The 17,627-nt window shown below is 32.5% G+C and overlaps 2 protein-coding genes across 6 annotated transcripts; one reads left to right on the top strand and one right to left on the bottom strand.

The window, feature by feature from the left end:
- The first annotated feature begins 1,376 nt into the window (after window positions 1-1,376).
- Window positions 1,377-8,617, top strand: LOC108001040 (facilitated trehalose transporter Tret1). 5 transcript variants are annotated; one of them, XM_017061855.3, is made up of 6 exons: window positions 1,377-1,395; window positions 4,558-4,643; window positions 6,035-6,385; window positions 6,507-6,664; window positions 6,741-7,193; window positions 7,351-8,617. In XM_017061855.3, exons 2-6 carry the CDS (start codon window positions 4,587-4,589, stop codon window positions 7,952-7,954), a joined length of 1,623 nt encoding a protein of 540 aa, XP_016917344.2. In that variant the 5' UTR covers window positions 1,377-1,395; window positions 4,558-4,586; the 3' UTR covers window positions 7,955-8,617. The 5 variants fall into 5 exon arrangements, with proteins under 5 accessions (XP_016917344.2, XP_016917343.2, XP_016917340.2 ...); XM_017061854.3 differs by lacking the exon at window positions 1,377-1,395 and adding an exon at window positions 2,224-2,854; XM_017061851.3 differs by lacking the exon at window positions 1,377-1,395 and adding an exon at window positions 3,657-3,702.
- A 1,210-nt stretch (window positions 8,618-9,827) lies between these two features.
- On the bottom strand, window positions 9,828-17,032 carry LOC108000959 (serine/threonine-protein phosphatase 6 regulatory ankyrin repeat subunit A-like). Its single transcript, XM_062084814.1, has 14 exons — window positions 16,698-17,032; window positions 15,879-16,264; window positions 15,596-15,788; window positions 15,304-15,493; window positions 14,965-15,211; window positions 14,783-14,897; window positions 14,383-14,693; window positions 14,025-14,235; window positions 13,437-13,960; window positions 13,209-13,363; window positions 12,837-13,115; window positions 12,483-12,724; window positions 12,284-12,413; window positions 9,828-12,205 (listed from the first exon to the last, which is right to left on the bottom strand). The coding sequence occupies exons 1-14, from the start codon at window positions 16,722-16,724 to the stop codon at window positions 12,093-12,095; spliced, it is 3,123 nt and encodes a 1,040-aa protein (XP_061940798.1). The 5' UTR covers window positions 16,725-17,032; the 3' UTR covers window positions 9,828-12,092.
- Between the last annotated feature and the right edge of the window lie 595 nt (window positions 17,033-17,627).

Below are 17,627 nucleotides of genomic sequence, written 5' to 3'. Positions count from 1 at the left end.
CGCATAAATCTTTATCGATTATAAAATAGTAGATTAATTCATTTATGTAACGAGAAACTTAAAACTAAATCTTTACAAAAAAAAAAAAAAGAAATCACGACAAACAATCGTCTCGACACGTGTTTCCGACACGTGAATCATCCAAAAAGATTGTATATATCCGCGCAAATTTCGTGTCATTTCGAATGAACAATGGATCTCGAGTTTAATGCCTCAAGGATAATTCGTAATGAGAAAAAAAAAAAGGGAAAAAAAAGAAAAAAAAATACGCGAAGAACTCCCGTAGAATTTTTAATTTTATCATCAACAGATTCGAAACGAGATTTGCATTCGTTAAAGTTTCCATCCTGCCTATCGATCACTTTCGTTCAAGGTGTTCGCGCAACGATGTTTCGTTTTACAATTTGATCTGTAAAAAAAAAAAAAAAAGGAATCCGTGCGTGGGTTAGCGGAGAATTATAGCGAGCTCGATGACTCGAAATGTGCGCGAGTCGCTCGTATTTTTTATGCGCGAACATCGGCTTACAATTTCAATATAGGGATTCTGTTCGTTTTTCCCGTACGAACGGAATATATATATAGTATATATATATATATAGAGTATATATATTGATCGAGAGGCGGGATTTTTAGGTCAGACAGAATTCTCCTTGGAAAAATCGGGTTCGAAGGTCCTGGCAATCATATAACGAGACTCGGTGATTCAAAGAAACATTCGATCGTAAAGGGATAACAAAGTGGTCGATAAAGAAAAAGGATAGTTGGAGACCTCGACTGAGTATATTGCACCCCGTACTCGATCACGTCTCTCGTAATGGTGCTCGCTACGAAATAAGTATAAGTATCTAGAAGTTCGTACGTTAACGTTTCCTTTCCATCTTTGATCGAAATTTCGTATTATTTTTTTCTTTTTTTGTCTTATTAGTAATCACAATTATCGACGTTCGGTTAGTATCTATAAATTTTCTAACGACGAAGTGAAAAGATACGAGTCGATAATCAAATAGTTCGCCTTTCGACTATCGATAATTGTCTTCGTCTTAGCCACGTAAATACTAATTATATATAATTAAAATAAAAATTTATTAAAAAACAACAAAAACTTTTTATTTTCTGTGTTTTTATATTTTCTAATATATTATCATATTGTAATATTGTAATATTATATTAATAAATAATTCAATATTTTCGAAACGTATCTTTGCTGTACATGCTCTAATTTCCGATCCTCCATTATTAAAAGTCAAACAATTGTCCTAATATTTTCGAGCGACAGTATCTCCCTCTCATGAGTAAAATTACGAAACATAGTTTCGTCCGTTCGTATATAGGAAACAGACCGTTGACCGCATTTAAAATGGTTCCTCCTCGAGGAAACTAGATCATACGAAAGTCGTAAGTATGCTTGCTGTTATTGACATCACTTTTTTATACGAGTGTTGAAACGTGGGTACAATCACCGTGGAGGTCGTGCCTCCTTTGTGAATGTATAATATAATTCTACCTTTTACTAAAGCGAACCAGCGCCGGGTGTAATCGCGACGGAACGGAACTTTGTCGCGATCGATGGAAAAATCAAAGAAAAATTCGTTGGATCAGTAGTGAAGTTCGTCGAAAACGCAATTCGTTCAAAGTTTGTTATCAATCGAGATTCGATTTACCGCGAGGTGAAAGAATCTCTGTTTCGTCCTTGAGCTAAGTAAAGTAACTTAGCCTTATTAGTCGTGGAACGAAGAAACGTTTTTCGAAAGATTTTTAAAAAACGTTTGGACGTTTGTTCCTTTTCTTCTTCTCTTGATAAAAGATTGCCACTTGGATCGAGAAAGAAACGTGCCCGATTATTTCTTTATTTCCGCGAACTTCGAGTGGCGCATAATTATCGATACGGTATTAACCTGGAGCAAATCCGCTGAAGATCCGATTCCACGGGAGAAGAAAGGATAGAAGAGTTACTTTTCCAAAGTAAGTGGCTGGACTCGTTTCGATCGAAAAAAAAGGGCTGGGAAAGGAGGGAACAATGAGGAGGAGGGGAAGGGAATTTTTCAGCGAAAAAGGAGTGGAACGGAAAAAAGGGTGGAGGGAATTTCTGGTGGTGGTGACCGAGAAGTCGGCAGACCTCGAGACGGCCCTGGAAGGGCGGTTCATGATACGACGATGTTTCGATGAGAGAGGCCGGCCGGCTTCCCTCCTCTATAAATGCGAACGCGACGGCGAAAATTATCTCAGTGCTGAACGCGAAAAAACTCACGACGGACCTCTCGTCCTATGCGTGTGCGCGTGTGCGTGAAACCACGTGACCACCTTCTTTCTTTCTATTCGCGAGTCCCATCCAGTAGATTTAACGCGGAAGAGGTGTCAAGGGAATGGTCGTCGATTATTGTCGTCGTTGTCGTGGTCATCGTCGTCGCCGTCGTCGCCGTCGTCGTCCACTCGACCGTCGAGGACATTCAGCGATCGCAATCGAAATAACTTCGATCATAGCACATCTCTTCTCCCTCGCCTTCTTCCGACGTGCCATCGCCGTTCCATCTACATTCCAACCTCTCCTCGTGACCGCGGATTTATAGATCGTTCCGCGGCGAAAATCCAGTCGCGGAATATCCTTGCATCGAGACGCGCACGAGACTCGCCACTCAGAGTAAAGTAAAAGTGATTGACTACGATTAACGTTGATATGAGATTATCGTGAGAGAAATTCCGCCTTTCTTCTCGCCGTATGTTATTCTCTTCCGCGTGTACACGTTGTTTGCCGGAAATGGGAGACTGGACGGGACGTGATACAATTTGCGAAACGAAGAAACTTCTGACATATATTTGTTAGATAAATATATACTATATATAATATATACCAAAGGTTTGTCTATAATTCTCTCTACGAACTACTTTACGTAGCGTTAAATTCAAATTCAAGTCTTTTTAATTTCGTTCGAATTGATTTTGACGAAAATGATGATTACTACAGAATTGATATATAGACGATTCGCGTTTTAATTATATGGAACGAATCGTATCGTTCCATTTGTTTTTAAAACGTGATACAATTCGATTGATCGATAGCGCGGACAACATTGCCGTAAACATTACCCGTTATTTGAAATTGTTATTTCAAAGACTTTCCGAATAACATTCGTTGTTTACGATTTCGCCTCCTCGATCAAGCGAAAACGTGAGACGGTTTATATTTTTTTTCTTCTTTTCTTTCTCTCCACTATTGTAATAACAACCGTAATGGCATAACATCTGTGACAATATTATTTCGTGGTATCTTGTCAAAATATTTATTTATCGATATTTGTCGAAATTTTTATTTATCGATTTCGCGCCAATGTCATGCGATCGAGAATTATTATCGAGATCTCGATGAAAAAAAAAATATAACACTCGGCTCGAGATGCTTTGCGAATAAATAAAAATGATATCATTTATCGAAACAGTGGTTCGATTGTGTGTCTGAATCGGTCATCGGCGTGTCACGACTCGAAGTGATGAAAGATCATTTGTTCGAAAAATTTTGAATACTGACCGTGGTACGAGGTTCGGTACGAGAGAATAAAGAGACGACGAAACAACAGAGAGGCTCATTCCGTTCGAAAAATTTTCCATTTCATTCGTTCCCACACGAGGCGGAACTTGCGATTCGTTTCAAATAACAATAAGTCGCGATCATTTTCATGGGCTATCGCGAATATCTTCCTCAAATTGGTATTATCCTCCAGGTTTTCCTGTTCAACGTCACTGATCTCTGTAATTGCAATTGTGCACGATACCGGTCATAACGCGTACTTTATTCATTATTTGTATCGCGATTGTGTGAATCTTTACAAAAAAGAAAAAAAGAGAAAAAGAAGGCAAAAAAATACCAGTGTAAAATAAATGCAAAAGTGTTTAGCAATTCCTTGCGACTCTATAAGACTTGAACGAATAATGAAAAATTGAAAAACGCGAGTTAACGAAAAAAAAAAAAAAAAAAAAAATGCACGAAGAAAAATACACAACAATTCTAATGTTTTTAAAATCTTTGGAAAACCCAGAGTTAGATAAATTTATGTATTCTTTAATTTTTTATAAAATGTTATAGATTAGTTATCGCTGTATTGTTCGTTCGTGAGTGGAATCGTTTCAATTTGTGAATCAACCTTGGCAAGGATTTTAGTCGTTTAAAAGAGATAATGTAAAAAAAAAAAAAAAAAAAAAGAACCTAATGACCTAAATCAAATTCGTTGATGGACAAATTGCGATTCACGTGCGAAACTATCGCCTCGACGGAGGGAAAATCAGTCGCGTCTCGTGACTCGCGAGACCGTAGGGACGAGTGATCGCTTTAAACGATTCCCATTATTCAATTCCTCGGCAAGCCCTTGCTCGATAAATATCGTCGTCAAAAATTCTTTCGATTCAAACACGTCGTTCCATCCATCCTGCGCGTTCGCTTTTCCTTTCGTTTCTTTTCTCTTCGTTATTGTTAATTTATATATTATTTTATATATTATTAATTTAATTTATACATAATATATACATCGAAATATTCAATTTTCAATTTAATTTCTCCTGTTACAGATACCGGACAAAAATTCATAGGATACGCGATGATCACTCGAACAAAATTATGGTGGAAAATGATGTGTTCCGGCCAGCAGAGAGGTGTAAGAGTGCAATAATTTTTTGATAATCGATCGAGTCGAAAGAGACGATTGTGCGCGCAAGCCAACGACAATTCGCACCGTTTTGTTTCGCGTCATCGATTCGTATATCTTTCCTCGGAAATAGATGTTTCCTCTCTCCCATTCTTATCGTTATCTATTTAACCGATAGAATATAGATGTGAAAAGATCGAGCCCCGGTGTTTGCCGTGACAGTGACATCGAACGTTACAAGGCGTCGAGATTCGAGAGAGCAGAAGCTATGAGAGAGATCGTGCGAATAATCGCGCGGATAATGCGCAAGAAACGAGCACGAAGATCGAGGAACTCGACCACGGTGTCCAAGAAGCAGGGGAGAATCGGCACACGTTACACAAGTGTACGCGTAACAACAATGCACTCGAACGATTCCAATCTGTCCGGTAATTATTTCGATTCGACGTGTATCTGTATCGTCGAGAGAACGAGATCCATCTCTCTTTCTCTCTCTCCAAGCCTTTTTAAACGAGGCCAACGTCGAAGGGGGAACGACTCTCCTTCGCTTCTTACGTCTCGTCTCGTCCTTCCAAAGAAGAGAGAGAGGATTCGACGCGATTTTCCACGATTCCACGTGGAACCTGATTCCGTGGATCTTGGCTTTTTTAGATCGAGACTCGCCCCGAGCGACCGCGAACCTTCGCGTTTGACCTCCAACTAGTTCCTTTCCTCTTTCCGCTTCTTAACTTCACGAAAATAAATTCTCTCGGCAGAGAGAGAGAGATCGTCGCAACTTACCAGTTCCTTCTTTCCTTCCTTCCTTCCTTTCCTCCCTCCTTCCCTCCAATTCGAAGGATAAATTTCGGACGAGAAGTTTTCCAATCGTTTCGAGAAGAAAAAAAGTTTCACGTGCATCAGTGATTTTCGTGTATTGTTTACACAAACGAAACTAGTTCGAAGGATACGTAAATTCGTATGGGACGAGGAGTTTTTCAATCGTTTCGAGAAGAAAAAAAAGTTATCGATGGTTTTCGTGCATTGTTTATACGAATGAAACGAGTTCGAAGGATAATTCATAAATTCCGGACGAGTCCGGAGTCTTCCAATCGTTTCGAAAAAAAGTTTGCGCGCATCGAATAATTTTTGTGCATTGTTTACACGAACGAAACGCGTATTTCGGATATATATATAATTATTTCGGTACACGTTCGCGGAACCTGTCTTCGATTTCTGCTCACGTACCATGCGTGACAGACCTCTAATTGGTTGAAAACGTCACAAATACGATAATACCACATCGATAATCCTTTAAAAGATAAACCGAATCGAACGTTGTGCGCGCGTCTTAACTTTCGAAAACTTGCTCGTTTTCAAAAATATTCTCCTTATTTTGTTCCTTTTTTTTTTTTTTTTTTTAGATATTGGCCGGACTAGCGGCGCATTCCAGTCAAATATCCGTGGGACTTGGCCAAGGATTTAGCGCGATTCTAGTTCCTCAATTATTGGAGAGCGAGCTAGTCGATCAAGAGCAAGCCTCTTGGATCGCCGCGTTGGGAGTTATCTCGAATCCTCTGGGATCCCTGATCTCTGGCCTTTGCGCGGAATGGTTTGGAAGAAGATCGGCCATCGCTTTGGCTACTCTTCCATACGCTACCGGATGGCTGTTGATAGCTTTGTCGAATAGAGCCGTGTCCATGTTATACGTGGGCAGATTCATCAATGGTATCGGTATAGGAATGACCAATGGCATTTATCTTTATGTCAGCGAGGTAAAACTAAGATTTAATTTAATTCTTAAACTCAAAACGTTGAACGTAGCCAAATATTTCTAATTAATGTACGATAGTAATACGTAAATCGTTGTTTGCTCGCTCGTAACGCGTTGTACAGACTGCTGCGCCAAATCAAAGAGCCTGGTTAGGAAGTTGTGGTCCGGTTCTGGTTTCCGTCGGAGTTTTGATGATTTACACGTTGGGAGCGTTCACCTCGTGGCAAAGAGCTGCCGCGATCAGTATCGGCCCTTCCATCCTCTCTTTGACATTGTCACGGTAATTCCAATTGCTTGGTACAAACTTTAATTCAACTATTAAATTAATCAATTAATTATCGTTTCCTTTTTTTTAGCATAATCCCAGAAACACCGGCTTGGTTGGTTGCTCGAGGACGGAACGAAGAGGCAAAGGAGTCGTTGCTGTGGCTAAGGGGATCTAGCTCGAGCACTGACAAGGAGTACGAGGAGCTTTGCGAGGAAAATGTGAAAAGAGAAAAGGAAAGGGAAAGTCTGTTGAAAGCTCTCCACATGCCAAGCGTGTGGAAACCTTTCCTCATCCTGCTCGTTTTCTTCGCGTTCCAACAAATGTCGGGAATTTACATAATCCTTTTCTACACGGTGAACATTCTCGAGGACATCGGTATCGAGTTGAACGAATATTCGGCGAGCGTTGGAATAGGCGTCATACGATTGTTCGCCTCGATAGCTGGAGCTGGTCTCGCTAACAGTTTCGGTAGAAAAACTCTGGCCTTCCTCAGCGGCCTAGGAATGACAGTGTCCGCTGTAGGAATTGCTCTCGCGTACAGGTTGGTGCGATATGATCGAAACGCGTTCGGGTTTCGAAAAGGCAAAACGCTTTGCTCTTATTTACAATCATCCTCCTCTGTTTTTGTACCCAATTACCTTCCTCTCGTCATTGACATCGATCTAAGAAAATCTAATCGATCCAATTTTTTCTTTCAGACTCAAATGGCCGTATGTGGTATCCTTAGCGTGCATCGGAGGCCATGTGGGTTTCTCTATGTTAGGATATCTCACCTTACCCTGGGTAATGACCTCTGAGCTTTATCCGTTAAGGTTCAGGGGTCCACTGGGAGGTATCACCACCAGCATAGTGCAAATGTTGACGTTCGCGACCATTAAGATGTACCCGAGCCTGCACGACGTGGTCGGGATCGAATCCACGATATGGATATTCGCCGCCGCTTCCACCCTAGGCGCTATATTCGCATTGACGATTCTACCCGAGACAAGGGGTCGAAGCTTGGACGAGATCGAAAGAGCATTTTCCAAGAAGACATCCGAGTCGAATTCTTCAACAGACGTAAACGTTCAACCGACTATCTTCGTTCAGCCTAAAAATATTACGCTTCAGAGATTTGCCTCGATTACGGAAGAGAAACATCGTAATAATAATATGACGACTAACGCGTATACGTACGATAATTTCTGTTTGGATTTAACGTCGGATGGAGATACGGAGAAGAAGGAAGTTAAAAAGAATTCCGACACGAGTCATACGAATGTTGCCAATGCCATCACGTTGGAAACACGTATACTTGATTAAATATCAATAATTCAATGGACTTTATTTTTTTTCTTTTTTTTTTTTATTAAAGAAAACAATTGATGATTGTCAATCATCATATAATGAAAATAGACATTTTTTGAGATTTCACTTCTATTGTGATATCTTATCGATAAACGTATATATATATATATACATTATTAAACAAATCTTAACTATTCAAAATGAAAAATTCACCAGTATTACAAATATTTCTGTGACTTTGTCGAATGTGTTCTTAGAAATGGTGAAACGAGTACATCGTGAATATATTTTTAATATGACTACGGAGGAATGATTTCTTCTTCCTCTTTTAACAATAATTGTGCAATTTGAGGAAATGATTATTAATATATTATACAACGTATAGTGCAAAAATAAATAGAATTTTTTTGAACGTTTCAATTGAATAAGAAAAATGCGATTGTTAATAATAATATCATCTATATTGTAGTATGTAAAATTAATTGAGCATACTCTATGCATAAAATTATGTAAGTATTTATGTATATAACTTATATATATATTTATAGATATCTGCTCAAATATTTTTTTCGTTCGTTACATTATAAATCAAGATATTTGTAAATACAGTTTCTGTAAAATGTACATAGTTTTATTTGATAACAATAAATGTATTATTTTTTCAATAAAAATAAGAAACATTTTCTATTGTTTTTCAAGATCTATACTTCAAAACGCGTGATACTATATCCTATAAAACAAAAAATCATTTATTATATTACTCGCCAATCTTAAGTGCTAATATTAAAAAAAAATATCTTTGTCTTTAACAATTTAACAATTAATTAATTTATACAACTAATTAATATAGATAATCATTCTGTACATACGAGAAAAATAAAAAAATGAAAAATAAATATGAAAAAATTTAATCAATTTTTTTTCATTTGTATACTTTTAATAATGAAATTTGAATATTGGATCATCGAAAAAAAAATCCTAAGTACAAATAAATAGAATTAATATTTCTCGCTATTATCATAGATAAAGAAAACAAATAGTGGGATAAAAACGGAAATAATATAAAAATATTGAAATATTTCCAAAATATCGTAAATGAAACTCGTGTAGAAAGGAGATATAAGAATTAATTGTTAGCGTCATCTCTTGAATATCAAAAAATATTTTTCAAAGAAGAATTTCTTTGTATTCGAGAGATGGTGCTAATAATCAATTCTTAATTTTATTTTTTTCTTACTATTTTCTCTTCTTATCTAATTTCTGTTTCATTTGCGACACTTCAAAGATAGTACTGATTTCGTAATTTTTAATCTATTTCTATCTTTTTTTTATTATTTTTTTCTATTATTTATTGTCTACATTTGTTTCATTCGTATTCAATCTAAAATATTTTAAAAATGATACTGATTTTACAATTTTTAACTTATACTTGTCTTCTATTATTTATTCTTCTTGTAACATCATAGACAAAAATAGATTTCTAATCTAGTCTTTATAAAATAAATGTAAACAAGAAGAAATAATAAATGATAAACCAAAGATAGGGTAAAAATCATTTTTTGGAATATATGAATATATATTAAAAATCGAGAATAATTAATTAAAATATAAAATAATTTTAAAAAATGTAGCTTTAGATCATATAAAAAAGATAAAAAAAGACAAGTGATTTCGATTATATCCTTCTCATATGCTCTTATTGAAAAAGTTAATTTTTCTCAGAAAAAATACATTAATATTTTGATTTTTATGATTAATTTGCAAATATGTACTTAATATATGTACTTTTAAATAATTAATCACATTTTTTTTACATAACTTCCAAGTTATGTAAAAAAAGTTATTAAATATTATTAAAATAACAATTTGTTTTTTAAAACAAAGACCATTGTATAAAAATAAAACATAATGTTTATTGATTACAAATGATCACGTAATACATAATGCACGATATTAAAGACAGTCCTTTAATTGTAGCACAATTTTAATATAATTATGGTATGAAGTTCCCAAAATTCACGACATACATATCAATTAATGTACTGAAAAATATTTGTCAATATGTACAAAGCTCACGATTCCACATTTTCAAGAGAAAAATAATATATTTGATTTTTGCGTAAATCGCAAAAAATTGGATTGACTATTTCGTTCTAAGTTTTCACATTTTCATCGTACCACGCATATCTGGACATCCATTTGTTTAAACAATCATCGCAAATGATATATACAATAAAAATACATATTTCATGTACGATATGATTTGAACATTTTTCGCTCTATGTAGAGATGGTACATTTATTGTACGTATCTCCATTATTGTTAAAATCTCAAGCATAGCAATAAATGCAAAAATTATCGAATTCTTAAGTACAAAATGAAAGGCGCATTAATGAATGTGAAAACATTCATTGGTGAATACATTTAAAACAAAACATACGACTTTCATTAGAATTCAATCGATTTGATCAACTTAATTGGATTATTAATAATACAATCACCATAATTACTTACGTCATTTACAAGCTCTACTTTCATATTTCCGTAAGTCAATGTTTAGGCAGTTTAGGCTTTTTCTACAAATATCTAAGAAAATAGGGCTAAACCTCTCTTTTTTTTTATTCTGTACTATTAAAAATTTTGTCAGGCAATGTAAATCCGCTTTTGTATTTACAACATGTCATTTATAATATGATATTGTTCATTACTTTCGTAATTCTTGCTAATTAAAAATGCTTACGGCTTTGTACGATAAAATGTAGTCGAATTGATTTTTTTTTAATAAAAAAATCTTTACAAAAAATATCAAACGTTCATTAATATATCTGTTGAGAATGCATTAAAAATGTAAATAAAAACGAAATTTAATCAACATGTCTTGATACTTTAAATAAAAATACTATAAATGGAAGACCTTTATTAAACTTATTAAAAATAATAAATGCAAAGATTCTGTGCAATATTAATCATATATCAGTATTCTAACATTTTCTCCATAATATAGAGAGAATTTTGCTAGTAATCTGTCTAATTCTATATAGACAGTAAATTTATAAATGTATACTATAAATGTTCATATAGTTATTCACTCGACTATATGTTCATTGGTTAGTGTCCTTTATGGTCCACTCATGACTCGTTTTTAAGAGTTCAAATAATAAAATTCTCTTATCATGTTTTCTATTAAAATAGTGATTATAATAGCAATGGATAAAGTTTTAATCGTATCATTATATTTTATGATTCGATAAAAAGTAAATAAAGACATTTAATTTTTTTTTTTTTGTTAGTCGATATTGAATAAATTTCAAATATATACTATATATGACCATGACCATATAGAAAATTACGATATTCTTTTTATTGATACAATTTGTACTTTTTCTAATTGATGAAAGATTACTTTGCAAAATATAAAAAGCTTTATTATTCGAAGATATAAATATTGCTTGATTATTAAAAATATGCAATTAATAGCGCAAGCTAGTGGATCTTAGGAATTTATGTTAGGAATTAAATTTACGAGTCTATGAGTATCCTTATGTTATAATAAAAGCGATAATGTAAAATAACGTGAGTTGATTTTCTTATCACATTATCGTGTCTTTTTTTAATGAGGTATCAATTATATTAGCAATTTACTATGAACTTCGAATGTCTATGTTTTCATCTATAAATCTTGTTTTGTACCAGACATATTTATGTATTAACTCCAATGTCAGGAGTATTATGTGCATGCAATTATGACATTAAAGCAAAAAACAATAGTATATTTTTTTCATATAAGATATCTAATTAAAGTTGTGCTTATTGAATAATATAAACTTTCTTTAAATCTAATATTATTGCTCTCTTAGCCAATGCTTAAACACATATTATCATATCTTTTTTGGCAGTTCGCAATTTTATCGAAATGTTAATAGTAAAAATGAAGATATTGTCATTATTACTTATAAGAGACTGACAATTGCATAATTGTTAAGAATTGATTTCCCATATTCAATGATTTTCTTGTTTTATATATAAAATATTATGTCAAAATTGAAAATAACCAACAACTCGTCCAAATTAATCTTGCAGCATCAATATTTCCGTGCATCGAATCGACGTTTAAGTTTTGAAACGCTTGATGATCTAAGCGTGACACCTGTTGTCAGTAATATTCCGAATCTGAACTATGTTGTGAATCGCCACTTCTGCCATTTAAATACACTTCTGATGTTTGTTGAATTGACGGTGAATGTTGTGCAATTTCCCAATTTTGACCTATAACAATAAATAATTAAAATAAATAAATAACTTAATAGAAAGAAAATAAAATTTATATAGAATTAACTTATATACCATGTGCAGCAAGGATAGTGGCTAAACATCGTGCTACAGCTGGATTTGGAGCACAAGCTAATGCAGGTGTAAGTCCTTCTGCGTCGACAGCAACAACACTTGCACCCAATTGCAATAAACGTCGTGTTACCTATAAAAGATAAATTTCTTTAATTATTCTTATACTTCAAACAATTAAAAACAAAATATTATTTCTTACCGTTACAAGACCATTTCTTGCTGCTAAATGTAATGGAGTTCTTTGTTGTTTATTAGTCATATTAATAACTGTCATACTTTGCTGTTGTTGTGATGTATTTTCACCATTAGTATTAAGCGAATTAATCCAATTTAATAATAATGAAGCAGCAGCAGAATGTCGTCTTTGACAAGCTAAATGAAGAGCTGTATTCTTATTACAATCAACAGCACGCACATCAGCTTTCCATTCAAGCAATAATTCTATAAGTAAAAAATTATACCAATGTAAAATATAGTATACCATGTAAATATATCAATGTAAAAAAAATAGATAATTAAAAATAAATAATTAAAAATAAAAGCAAGTGCTTACCGATAGCACTACATTGACCCGTAATAGCAGCGCAAAGAAGAGGTGTACGACCTGAATAATCTGGAGTTTCAAGACCAGCTAATTCAGGTCCGACAGAGCTTAAAATCAGTTTTGCACATTCTACCGACCCTGAACTAGCTGCAACGTGTAAAGGCAATCGACCACCCGGAACATCTCTCGGAGCAGCAACAGTTTTTCCTCCAAACTTATTTATTAATAATTCTAAACAATGAGCTGATCCTTGATAAACTGCACAGTGAACAGCTGAGAATGGATTACCTGTATATAAAAAAATAATTTATATCTAAAAATCAATTAAAAAATAATTTAATAATTTCAATATAAATAGTTAAAATATCGAGAAATACTTGCCCTCTAAAGAATCAATTACATTTTGTTCCAATAGATATTCGACACAATTCGAATTCCCATTATAACACGCCCAATGAAGAACCGTACATCCTTGATCGTCTTTTAAAGTGGCAGCGGTTGAATTAACTTTGATAAGAGAAGCCAATGCTTTTACTCTATGAAAAAATTAACTTCAAATTTATAAATGAAAATATAAATAAATTCTTTAATTTAAAAAAAAACATCTACCTTCCACATGCGGCGGCTAAATGTAACGGTGTTTTACCATTTGCATCTTGTATCATTACTTGGGCACCATGTGATAACAATAATTCCACTAGTTGATGATCACGTTCTTTAACCACTGCTCGAAATAATGGCGTATGTTTATTCACATCCGGTAAATTACAATCTGCTTTATATTTTAAAAGTAATAGAGCACATTCTGGATTGCTATTTGCCACTGCTAATGTTAACGGAGTTCGTTGTTTTGTATCGTAACAATTGACGACATTTGAATCTTCTGTATTTTCTAATAAAAGTTCTAAACAATTAAAATGACCTGCCGCAGCTGCACAATGTACTGGAGTACGCCTTGTAATGGAATCCTGAACCGACACACAAGCTCCATATCTTAACAAAAGTTGAACGCATTGCTCGTGACCTTTATAAGAAGCTAGATCCAAAGGTGTTTTACCAGTATCTTCTTTAATATTAGTATTAGAAAATAATGGTAATAATAAACTTAATATTTCACTGTGTCCATGATATGCCTATAAATGCATATAAATGCATTTTAAATTATTGAATATATTAAATTGGTTTATCTGTACTTACAGCAAGATGTAAAGATGTTAATGCAGGTAATGGAGGTTCCGATTTTCCTGTAGAATTAGATGATATTGTTAAATTTCCTGGTGGACAAGCTTCCAATAAAGCTTCTAAAGCTGGTTGATTTCCTCCAGCTACAGCATAATGAATAGCAGTAAAACCCCGTTTATCGCGTAAACGCGGATCTGCTCTATGCTTTAATAAATATTGTACGCATCTAAAAAAAAATGATATAGATAAGTTTTCAAAAATACTTTTATAATAAATAAATTATATATATATAATTTATATATTATATATTATATTATATAATTTATATATAATATATATATATATATATATATATATATAATCAAATACTTACTCAGCACCAGAATCTGTAGGATTTGATGCTGCAGCTAAATGCAAAGGAGTTGCACCATCTACATCTTGTGCATTGGAATCACTTCCAAATCCAACTAAAGTAAAAACGCAAAGATAATGACCTTGACTAGCAGCATGATGAAGTGCTAACCTGCTATCATTGTCAGTTAATCGGAAATTAGCTCCACTGGATAATAATAAATCTAAACAATCAACAGATCCTTTGAATGCTGCTAAATGTAATGGTGTTCTACCACCAATATCTCTTGAATCTATACGTCGACTATCAACTTGTAATAATTTTCTACAGACCTATAAATTTTATTTAAAAAATTAATATTTAATAAAAATATTAGAATATATATTTAGAAATATTTTATATATATAAAGGAATATTCTACCTCAATATGGCCTGCTAAGCAACTAAGATGTAATGCAGTACGCTGTTCAGTATTGCGCGCTGCTGGAGATGCACCACATTCTAATAAAGTTGTTGTTAAACATTCATGACCAAACCTATATGAAAAAAATTTTTGATTTAAATATTGAAAACAATTATTAAAAAAATTATATTGTAATTTACCAAGCAGCAACATGTAAAGCAGTATTTCCATTTTTATCTTTAGTATCTGGTGATGCTCCTGCATCAAGCAAACTTTTTGATCGTGTAAATCTTCCATGGATTGCAGTCATATGTAAAGGTGTACGTCCATCTTCTGATTGAACATTTATTCTCAAACCAGCTTCTAAAAGGACTTCTAAGCAATGAACACCATGTGTACTAGCAGCAGCAACATGTAATGGCGTTTGTCCCCGATAATTTACAGCTTCTATTACATAAAAAATAATTTATTATAAAATAAAAATGACTTTGATAATTTATCATAGATGAAAATATTTTCAAAATTTAAAATAATCTTACCAACGTTTGCAGCATTAGCAATTAACTCTGTAACTGCATCAGCATGACCATTTAAACATGCAATATGTAGAGGAGTATTTCCATATACATTTTTTGCTTCAATATCCGCTCCAGATTTTATTAATGTATGCATGCATTCTACATTACCAGATGCTGCAGCCGCATGCAATGGAGTATATAAATCCCGATCCTTAATAATATAAATAATATAATGTAATAATATAGATATATATTTTATGATATAAATAACAGAAATAAAAACTAAATAAAAAAAAAATTTTAAATATATTACTTTAACATCTACATCTGCTCCTTTTGCTATAAGTGCTCTCACAATTCCATCATGACCCATATATGCTGCAAAATGTAAGGCCCTTCGATCTTGTCTATCAGAAGCATTTATTACACAACCAATTTGAGCCAAATATTCTGTCATTTCCAAATGTCCATTGTAAGCTGCATGATGCAAACTTGTTCTACCACCTCTGCAAATTTTTATGAAGTTATTAATTTTTTATATATAATTATTTAAAATTAATTAGTAATTAAATAATTAAAATATTAAAAACACAAACCTATCTGCTACATTAATGTTCATTAAATGTGGAACTATCAATTCTACACATTGGACAGCATTATTTGCTGCTGCCACATGTAAAGGAGTTTGCCAACTACGATCCCTGATATTGACATCTGCTTTATGGCGTAACAAAACTTCTACTACATTATGATTCCCTGAGCAACAGGCTCTATATAAAGGAGTTAACCATTTCTTATCTTTAGCATTTACTGCAGCTCCATTTAATAGGAGTGCTTCTACAATTGCTGGATCTCCTCTATATGCAGCTGCATGTAATAAAGATCGTTGTTCCCTATCTTGCCAATTTGGATCTTCTTTTCTTGCTAATAATGCTCGAACTTCATCTACATCTCCAAAAAATATGGCTTGTAGTAAAGGAGACTGTAAAAATATTACATTTTATCTCAAAAAATATTAAAAACATATATTTTTTATATAGCTTTAATTATTTTTATAAAAATATAATAAAATAAATCTTTAAATAAAAAACAAGAAAACAATAATAATTAATAGATATTATAAAAAAACTTAATAAAGAAAAATAATTTGAAATACTAGAAAATACTTACACTAAATAATATTTTAGTTATAATAGATATTTATGAAATAGATTTATATTAATTTAAATATTTTAAATTTAAAATTAACGTTTATAATAATACTGTAGGATAAAATGTAAATAAAATAATTATATTATAAAAAATTCGAAGAAAACCGAATATTTGACACATGAATATAACCTCCGATTTTATAATTTATATATTTGAAAATTTTTTAATGAAATATATTTATTTAAAGGAATAAGACAACATACCCCATCACGCAATTCCTGCACGTTCATGATTAATGAAATTTTCAATTTATACAAATACGGAAGTATTTATAAAAACATAGTTATAGAACCGTAAAAAACTAACATAGTAGAGTGAGTCATACTTCACAAGCATCATTAGAGATGTTATTTTCTTTTTGCAATCGGCAATTTATTAAAAACATATTGTTAATTCAACTGCTTTTTCAAATAAATAGCGGTATCATTTATGTAAATAAATTACGAAAATATGCATAATAATTGTATCTTCAAATATAAACAGTTATAGCTATCTTCTCATAGTGCACTCTATCCTTATACTGTCAAATTATCAGAAGCTTGTAAACAGATGAAAATGCAAACGTTACACTCGCGCGAAAATTGAATTGTTTCTTTAAAATTATATCAAATGACACATGTTTATTTTTCATTTGTTTTTTGTTATATTATATATAAATAAAAGAACTCATTTCTGGCCAAATAATATTTTTAGATATTAATTTTTTACACTGATATGGATATTGATATATTTAATGAAACTCAATATTGTATAGATAAAATTAAAAAAAAATATGTAGATAAATTTAAAATAGAATTAGAAAATGGCACATTAAACATAATACCTTCGAAATTAAAATTTACTTTCGATTCTGATAATTTTAAAATTCAAGAAAAAACAATAGAAATTGCAAACTACTTTTCGAAACCATGTCCTATTCAATTTTTACCATTAGAAACTCAATATTTTAAAATTAAAAATATTTCTCAAGTAAGTAAGGAATTAAAATTTTTTGATAATTTATTTGATACTTCATATTTTATATAAAATTTATATATATTATAGAGAAAAACATGGCTTAATCCTGGATCGGTTTTCAAAATAAATATTCTATTTATGCCTGATGAAAATAAAAATTATGATGATGTTTTAAA

The sequence above is a fragment of the Apis cerana genome, linkage group LG14 (assembly GCF_029169275.1).
Source record: "Apis cerana isolate GH-2021 linkage group LG14, AcerK_1.0, whole genome shotgun sequence".
Classification (NCBI taxonomy): domain Eukaryota; kingdom Metazoa; phylum Arthropoda; class Insecta; order Hymenoptera; family Apidae; genus Apis; species Apis cerana.
The sequence above is the reverse complement of the archived record's forward strand: the minus strand, read 5'-3'. Positions and strand labels throughout refer to the sequence as shown.